The sequence below is a fragment of the Sceloporus undulatus genome, chromosome 1 (genome assembly GCF_019175285.1).
Source record: "Sceloporus undulatus isolate JIND9_A2432 ecotype Alabama chromosome 1, SceUnd_v1.1, whole genome shotgun sequence".
Lineage (NCBI taxonomy): Eukaryota > Metazoa > Chordata > Lepidosauria > Squamata > Phrynosomatidae > Sceloporus > Sceloporus undulatus.
The window spans coordinates 288,877,439-288,886,715 of NC_056522.1; the positions used below are offsets into that span (position 1 = coordinate 288,877,439).

General features: G+C 41.2%; 1 protein-coding gene across 2 annotated transcripts in view; it reads left to right on the forward strand.

Moving 5' to 3' along the window:
• SLC5A12 (solute carrier family 5 member 12) overlaps positions 1 to 9,277 on the forward strand; it is a 51,590-nt gene that overhangs the window by 37,285 nt on the left and 5,028 nt on the right. The window contains exons 10-14 of one of the 2 annotated variants that reach the window (XM_042446434.1): positions 1,984 to 2,051; positions 3,966 to 4,052; positions 5,310 to 5,485; positions 5,722 to 5,825; positions 6,285 to 6,415. In XM_042446434.1, coding sequence (XP_042302368.1) covers positions 1,984 to 2,051; positions 3,966 to 4,052; positions 5,310 to 5,485; positions 5,722 to 5,825; positions 6,285 to 6,415 — 566 coding nt within the window. The remainder of the gene's footprint in view (positions 1 to 1,983; positions 2,052 to 3,965; positions 4,053 to 5,309; positions 5,486 to 5,721; positions 5,826 to 6,284; positions 6,416 to 9,277) is intronic. The other variant, XM_042446435.1, reaches the window with a different exon arrangement.

Consider the following 9,277-nt stretch of genomic DNA (forward strand, 5'->3'; position numbering starts at 1 on the left):
CAGGAATATGTGTGTGTGTGTATGTGAGAGAGAGAGAGAGAGGCAGGGAGGGAGAAAGCGCTTGCTGGCCAGGCTGCTCTGCAAGGGAAGGAGAGGAAAGCAGAGAGAGAGCTCCAATGGAGCGCTGGTTGCCCTGAAAGCAAAAAGAGCCACCGGAGGAAAATGGGGCAAATTGCAGCAGGGCATCATGGGAGATTTGCAACCTTGTGGGTCTTGCGATGGTGTTCAAGAGCACAAGCAAATTGGGATTCCACACCAGACCAATTCGCAGTGAGATCGAACAGAGCCCCAATGCGAATCGCGTCAATCCCCTTATTTAGCGAACTCGCCAAAACATGCCAAAATGAGGAACCAGTAAGGATTCAGTTTGCAAGTCCTGCGGAAGCGGCTCACATTTAAAGCTACCAGGTATGAAAATACATTCTCGTTATCACGTGAATGCGAATCGCCCGATCTGCAGAAGCCCCGGATCTGAGCTGCAGAGACCCTGTCTGATAAATGCCAAAGTTCCCTTGAAAGTCCCAAAACACGTGTGTGTGGGGGGGGGAAGCAAACAAAATAAAGCAAACATCTCTTCCCCAGCCCCCATCAGAAGGGGTAACCAATCCCTGTCTGTTTATTGTCAGAGCCCTCTACCTGTCTCTCCCACTCCCCCTTATTTGTTTGCATTTTGCAGAAGAAGAAAAAAAGTGGTCATAAAAGAGGCAGGGGAGAGCTTCAGCAGCTGCTCTTAAAGATCTGGATTTTGCCTCTGGGAAGGGCTTGAGAAACCTGTGTGCTCGCCTTAGCCCTTGTTCCACCTTTGCAACTTTTTTCTTGTTTTGCTCTGCATCCTTGGCCTGTGCATATCCCCCTTCCACACCTTCCCTTCAATGGAAGATTAATCCTTGGGGTGTGTGCCATCCCTCTCTGTCATTCATCCCCCCTTGCCACCCTGGACAACCAAGACTTTTCCCTGCATGCCTATTTGTCCTGGCCATGCAAGGGCTCTTCTTCTTTGGACATTCCAGGTTTTCCTACAAGCACGCCTACTGCAAGTCCATTCCTGTTTCCGTGCATCTCCTTTCCCCCCACTCAGCTCTGCCCTCCCCTTTCCCTCCTGTCTTCAGTGAAATGTTCTCCTTACTCACTGAAGTGACTGCATAGAAGGAGAGTGCCTTCTTCACCCACTGAGTTACTCCTCCCCCACATTCCTTGGATGTTTGAAGGGCAATGGTGTCACTTGGTGCAATCTGTGCCCCCCTAGGAACACTACTGCCTCTGGGTCATTTTAGGACAAGAAAGGCCCTTTTAATGAAATTGAAATAAATCAGAAGTGACTTCTAGTCACTTCCTGTTTTGACCAAAAGCTTTTCTTGGGGCTATAAAAGCCGGGGTGGGTGGGTGGGTGGGGGGTAAAACATGATGAAAATGCCCCAAATGCTCCTTTGGGGGCAATTTATAGTTTGTGTAGGGAGGGTGCACCCCTCCAAAAGTCTCATAGGGAATTAAGGCATCTCACGAGCCTCCCACCCTGGCTTACATGAAATACTAAATCCTAGGCATACCTACTCAGAAGTAAGTAGACTGGGAATTACTTTGCCCCTACTTTTCTAAAAAAAAATGCTGGTTAATAATTTAATGGCCATTTGATAATTTAATCCCTTTTCTTTTGGCTTGATTTTACTGACATTATTATGGAGCAGTATGTCCTGAGAAACTGCTGTACAGGATCATTACAAATTAGTCAGTTTTATTAACTTGACTACAGCCGATCTCCTATGTGCATAGATTATTTAATATGAAGTGGCTACCTTACTATGTCCAACAGTAAGGCTGGTCCTTAAAATTATTATAATGGAATGCATAGTAAATATAAATTAAATGTCTGTTGACTGGTCTTGAGACTGAACCAGCAAAGAAGCAAACCCAGTGGACCAAATATAAACAGGCTGGTGTTATGTAAAAACAGGTACAGCTCATCTCTCTTTTTCCTCTCCTCAGGCATAGTATTTGGAGTGATTTGTACTTCAATGGCTGTAGCAGCCTCACTCATGGGTGGTGTTGTGCAGGTAACTATGCATTTTAAGATGTTTAGTATGACCTGGAGCTGCTGTTCATGTAAAGAATGTATATTCTCCTCCCCAAGAAAGGAGACTGTAGCATCTCTAATTGGGAAATATCTTGCTTGTGTAGAGTTTCTCCAGCTGAGAAAGATGTCAAGAAGCTCTGGGGGGAGTGTTATAAGAAGAGGCACCTGTTCATTTTATTTTCTATATTAATTATTTTCCTTATCAAGGATCATCAGGAGGAATTTTCCAGTATTTATTTAGTCAAACAGTTCTGCTTTTATAATTATCCTGCTCCTCCCCAATTTGGAATATACAAGAGTAAATTAGCATCACCAGAGAAAGGAATAGTGTTGGGGTTCTTTCATGTAGGAATAGGTGGCATTTCCAAAGCTACTTCAGTAGATAAAGAACTGCTTTCGGCCACGCTCTTGTGAATTGTGAATACAGAAGATGTGGTTCTTCTATGCTTATCATTTTGTTGAGGAACTCAGGTTAAGAAGATGTGGTTCTTCCATGCCTGTCTCTTAACTAAGGGACCCAAGGTTCTTTGCTATACATTTGTCAATCTGTATCTAGCTAGAGTTTCATTAAGTTTACAATTTCCCAAGGTTGTAAATAGCAAAGTTGGCAAGTGGGCAGATCAACATCAATATTCTCCTTAAGCTTTGGGATACAGGAAATTTATATGACAGGAGAATAAGCATACAGCCTTATAACCTTTTGTATGTACATATTAAGTAGAGCAATTAGCTTATGCAGTTGCACACTCCTTGGGGAGGATCATATATCATATAGACATTTCAGTGTCTGCACATTCTCTTTCACAGGGAATGTGCTTAGACTATAAAGTACATAGTTTGGGCATTTATTTATTTATTAGTCATTACATAGTCTTAGGAACATATCTCAAATGTATATGAACATGGTACTGGCAGGACACGGAATATGGTACATGTAGTATATTACAGTGGTAAGGAATTTCACTTTCACCATATTGAAACGTTCATCTATTGTGTACATTGTGTTTATGTGTGTGTTCTGTCTTCAAGTCATTTCTGACTTGGCGAACGTAACATGGGGATTTCTTGGTAAGATTTATTCAGAGGAGGTCTGCCATTGCCTTCTCTTGAGGCTGAGTGCATGTGACTTGACCAAGATCACCCAGTGAGTTTCATGAGGGTATTGACATATCTCAAATATGTTTCAACACCTTTCAGTATATGGCAGTTTTTTAAAAGAATTTTTACTGTTTTTAGCTTTTGTTTTGCAGTGTTCTACCCTTTTCTTGAATGTCCTACATTTTGAGATGCCTTGTCCTGCTTTTCAGTTAGGACATCTGGTCACCCTGGGACAAAAGGTCTTGGAGATATCTCCTCTTCAGGGGTGCCAAGACTCAAGGTTGACTTGAAGGCAGTTAAGAACAACAAACTGTAAAACTACTAATAAGATTTTAATAATAGCTCTATATGGGTCAGAACAATTACCATTTTAGAAGAGCCATTCCCACAGAGTGAACCATAAAAGGGAATGCCGCTTTTACAATGGTGCGTTTTATTTCCTGCTTTCCCTTCCCTGCTTCTTTTCTGTTTTTCACACAAAGGTACCTGTTTAATGAAAATGTTGCCATTGTAAAATGGGCTAAAATTATTAAGGGCTCTGTCTATAGGGTGGTGATGATAATGTTAATATTAATGGACAAACAATAACAAGTACTGTACATCTTCTTTAAAAATGATACCTTGAAAACAGATTTTTTTAAAAAAAGCTCTCAAGAAATAGCATTCAAAGGAGAAATGACAACAATGTGTTCTTTGAGATAAGGCATTGAAAAATCCATTATATTATAAAAGGAGGATATGGAGACATTAAATGATGGTCATAAGCTTCCAAATCTTCTTTGCTTTCCTTTAATAGGCCTCACTTAGCATTCATGGAATGTGCGGGGGACCTATGCTAGGTTTATTTACATTGGGAATTATTTTTCCTTGGACCACCTGGAAAGTAAGTTAAAAAAATATTTTCTTTAAATCAGTTCAGGCAACACATAGTATTTGTTATTGATTAAGTTTTCATTGTTAATATTCAAACGAGCATGTTCTCCATTTAATTATCCTGTTGGCTTGTGTATTATAATGTTGCTGTCATTCTGTTTTCAGTGAACATGCTAGCCTGAATCCTATAGGTTAGTTATAACTAAAGTAGACCCAGTGAGTCAATAGTTAACTGATGATTCAACATTTGGTAATCCATTTGATACAGTGGGTCTACATTAGGACTAATGAAAGAATGCAGGCCTTTATGTTGGTAAGTGCACTATTGATCCAATCTGCTCAATCTCTTGGTCTAATACTATATGGTAAAAAGCTAGAGAATGCTCCATAGGTGATATGGAGATGTACTTGAATGCCAGTTATGCAAAGATGTCATATAGCATTGCATGGAGAAACTGATTTTGCTCAGCACAAAGGGGAGAAAACCTAGTAAAATGTCATGGTGCACAGCTCTGTGGTGTTGAGTGTGAGGGGGCTGAGCCACAGGGTTTATTAGGTTCTGCCCATCCCTGCTGTTTCCTCTTTGGATCCAGTGATCGAACCACCCACCAATTATTTGTGCAGCATAAGCATTGCTGGTTGTTTCTGGGGCAGGTAGGAATTTTTCTCTTTTCTCACAGATGTTTGCCTGTGCTACAGTATATCTTAAGGAGTTGGCAATTGGCTAGGTGGTTAAGTAGGTAGTCTCTTGGTAGATAGCAAGGGGAGAAAATTAAGATTGCTTGAACACCTATCCTATGGCACCCCTTTTTTTGAAGGAATGGCTTCTGTAACTGCCTCTTTAGGTCATGTGACCAGTGGGATTGTGAAGGATACTATCCTTAGGATTGGCTCGGATGTTGTGCCCTCACTTTAAGTCCAACAATTTGAGGGAGGGATTTCCTGGATTTGCTTTCCTTTAGGGCCATCCAGGGAGAAACCCAGGTATATAAGTTCTCTTTGTGGCTCTGATGTTCAACCAGGGAAAGCTGAGGAGGGAATCTGGTGGAGACCTACTGTCTCAGTTGCTTCCCCCATTACTTATCATAGAGTTTAAATTAGTTAAATAGTTTAATAGGTCAATAAAATGTCCCTTACTCAACAAGGTTCTTGACTGGTCTCTTCATTCCCATTGTGGGGCAGCAAATGCCTTCTCTGCTTTGCAGTGTTTGCAGTACTTACCATGTGATTAACCACAACATTGTTTATATTTCATTTATTTTTTAAGGGTGCCTGTGGAGGTCTTCTTACTGGAATCACTTTGGCATTTTGGGTTGGCATTGGAGCCTTTGTGTACCCTGCTCCCTCTTCAAAGTCCCTGCCACTGCACCTCTCAACAGCTGGGTGTATTGCCAATAATACAGAGACTGTTGCTACAATGATGCCTACTGTACCCCCTATCAGGTACCAGTCCCTTCTATTTATCTTTCTATTATAAGGCATTGCAACAAAGTTTATTTTTATTATAATTATACCCACATAATGGCTGTGGCAACTACTAGCCTTTGATAAGGTGATTTGACATGTTCCCATGCAACAGTAAAATCTGTCAATTTGGGTATTGGGCTTCATAAAATCATAAGCATAAATTCAAGGAATGGTTTTGTTGTTGTTTATGCCTGTGATTTTTGTCATTCTAGGCCTCATTTGGCAGATACCTGGTATTCTTTGTCATATCTTTACTACAGTGCTGTTGGGTGTCTTGGATGCATCATGGCAGGTCTTTTGATCAGTTTTGTGACAGGTTAGTTCATCACTGAAATTTGTGGCCCTGAGTATTATTTTACAGATTCATTATCCATAATATTAAAAGAAAATATCTCTGTGTCTGCCTGTGGCATATGTAACTCATTCATAGGTTAAGCTGGATGCCTCAGCATTTGAGGGGGACTTTTTTGCTCCACATTTTTTCACATGCAGTTCTTGTACAGAATGAGTCCCAAATTTCATTGTCTTTGATTATTTGTGTCATGTTTGGAGACTTGCATGTAGCTAGAAGAAACCTCCTAAAATTACTCATTATTGACTTTGAGAATTATATTAGTGAAAAATTACATCCTTGGCCTTCACATTTTTCATGTCTGAGCAGCTATTTTGATCATAACAGGATAGGGTTGAAGCTTTTTGTAATGTTAACACTGTGCATAACATTTGTAGCAATCAGCTGTTTTTGATAGGTTAACTCTTGCTTTACTCTATCTAGGTCCAAATAAAGGAGAAGATATTAAACCAATGTTAATCCGCCCAATCTGCAACGTGTTTTGTTTCTGGTCTCATAAATGTAAAACCTTTTGGTGGTGTGGAGTGGATCAAGAGGACAACAAAGCCTTTCATGTGAGACTTTTTCTCAATAAGAGACATCAGCATCTTCTACAGTTGCTGGCCTGTAAACTATTTTAAATGCAAGCACTATTCCAACCTGAGAAGGCTATAATGAAACAGAAAAATGTGTATCTTTGGGGGAAAAAATGTTTGGAAAACATCTGGCCTTATTACAAATGGTACTCAAAAACATTAACTCTGAAGTTCTCATTATAAGAATAAATCATTGCTAACTTGGTACTATCAGGTATTCTTCTAAGCTGAGTAATACTCACACCTGATAACAGATAAAGTCATCAATATGAGAAGCCTATGAGATGAATTAGGAATGGTCAGATAGCTCTGTTTCTGGGACCTCTTCACACTGTACATGTTCTGGTTGAGAAAATAAATGCCCTTCCCTAAACTGCCATGGCTGATTGAGATGGGACCTTGGTGGTTAGAGTGGAATGACAGCACTATAATTGCATAGAGTGAATGAGCCCCTGGCCACTTGTGCATGTGTTTATTCCAATGGCCATTCTGTCTCACATTAAAGTGTGCTCCTGTATGGAATAGTTTGTGCATTTTCTTTTTCTTTTTTCTTTTTAAAGAAAGTGCACCAAAACATTCATTTTAAAACTATATTTGAAAATGTAGTCTGCAACATATTTCTCACAAAATATTTATTTGTAAAAGATCAGCCCCATGTGGGGAGGGAGCAGATGAAAGTGAATGCTTCACACAGGAAGGTAGGGAAGGCTTTCCCTTCCTTTAAAAAATTTAGCCTTTTAATGCTTTAAAAAAACGGGGGGGGGGGGGAGATAACGCCTTTCCTTATTGTACCCTATGGGACAAGAGATACACTAATTCATGAGCTGACTATAATTTTCTTTTTGTTCTCTGGCCATGAGAGGGATTCTGTGGATTGGCAGCTTATGCCTACATATCGCCTGGTTTTCTCCTCTGAAGTCAGACTTTCCACAGAGACAAGTCAAAGGGTACTGACTCAGTTCTTCCTTGCTAAGAAGGGTGATTTGAAAACAAAATCCTTGCCCTCCCCAGAATGTCCTTTTAGGGTCCATGGGACTGCAGCTAAAGAAAGAATTTTTTAAAATACTCATACCATGTATGTTTTGTTCCTTATGCAAGCTACTGCAGATGGTGCACGCATTAAGCTTATCTAAAAGACAGAAGAATACATGATTGGAATCAGCCCAACTTCTCCTTTCTCAAATTCTCCCTTCTGTGTTTCTTCCCTCTTTTCTGTCACCTTCCTTAGCAATGCCTTGTATTTATCCGATTTCTCTTCTTCCCTTTCTTTCTAAAGTTTTGGAACGGGTTGCTTATTCTTGCTGTCTTGAGTTTCTTGAAGTCAACTCCATCCTCGATCCCTTTCAGTCTGGCTTCCACCCAAAGCATTCCACAGAGACAGCTCTCACTAAGATCTCAAATGACCTTTTACAGGCCAAGGCTAATGGCCTTTACTCTGTTCTCATCCTTCTTGATTTGTCTGCAGCCTTTGACACCATTGATCACTGTCTCCTAGTTGACATACTCTCTGACCTTGGGTTCTCAAACTCTGTTCTCGACTGGTTTAGATCTTATTTGTCAGACAGATCTTTTGCAGTGGTTGCACGTGGTCAGACTTCTTCTCCTGTTCCCTTATCTGTTGGAGTTCCCCAGGGCTCTGTTCTGGGTCCCCTTCTGTTTTCTCTCTACACACTGTCCTTAGGTAAACTCATCAGCTCTTTTGGTTTCTCCTACCATCTGTATGCCGATGACACCCAGTTGTATCTTTCCACCCCTGACCTTTCTCCAAGGCTTGAACAGCAAGTCTCATCTTGCCTCACAGCTGTCTCGCAGTGGATGCGCCATCGGCGTTTGAAGCTCAACATGTCCAAGACGGAGCTTCTTGTCTTTCCTCCTATGTCCACCCTTCAACACTTCTTTTCTGTCTCTGTGGACAACATTTCTATTCAACCAGTCCAGCAAGCCCGCAGTCTTGGTTTTATCTTTGATTCTTCTCTGTCGTGTATCCCTCAGATCCAGACCACAGCCAAGGCTTGTCGATTCTTTTTGTACAATATTGCTAAAATCCGACCATATCTCTCCGCCTCTACTGCCAAGATCCTGGTCCATGCCCTAGTGGTCTCACAACTTGATTACTGTAACGTCCTCCTGGCTGGGCTTCCTCTTTCTCACCTCCGTCCTTTAATCTCTGTCCAGCATTCAGCTGCACGCATTATCACATCCGCCCACCGCTCTGACCACATCTCTCCTGTGTTGGCATCCCTTCATTGGCTCCCACTTCCTTTCCGCATTCAGTATGAGCTCCTGCTGTCGACGTTTAAAGCCCTCCATGGGCTGGCCCCTCCTTACTTATAGACCTTCTTTCTCCTCACCTTCCCATCAGGGCCCTCCGTTCTGGTAGTCAAGGTCTGCTGTCCCAGCCCAGGATTTCCTATGCCCCATCTCGGATTCGCCCCTTTTCACTCGCTGCCCCTCACTCCTGGAACCTTCTTCCCCCGCGAACAAGAGCCATCACTTCTTTAACCAGCTTCAAAACAGAGTTGAAGACCATCCTGTTCAGAGAAGCTTTCCCAGGCATTGCATAATTGTCGCTTACTATTTGATGTTCTTTTGGTGCCTGTTTTATTGAATCATTTCCTATATTGCTATGTATTTTATATGTATTATCCTACTAGAAAGGCCTCTTCCCCACCACCACTCCCTTTGTGTCGTGTCTTTTTAGATTGTAAGCCTGAGGGCAGGGAACCGTCCAATTAAAAAGATTGTATGTACAGCGCTGTGTAAATTTACAGCGCTTTATAAATAAAGGTTAATAATAATAATAATAATAATAATAATAATAATAATAATAATAATAATAAT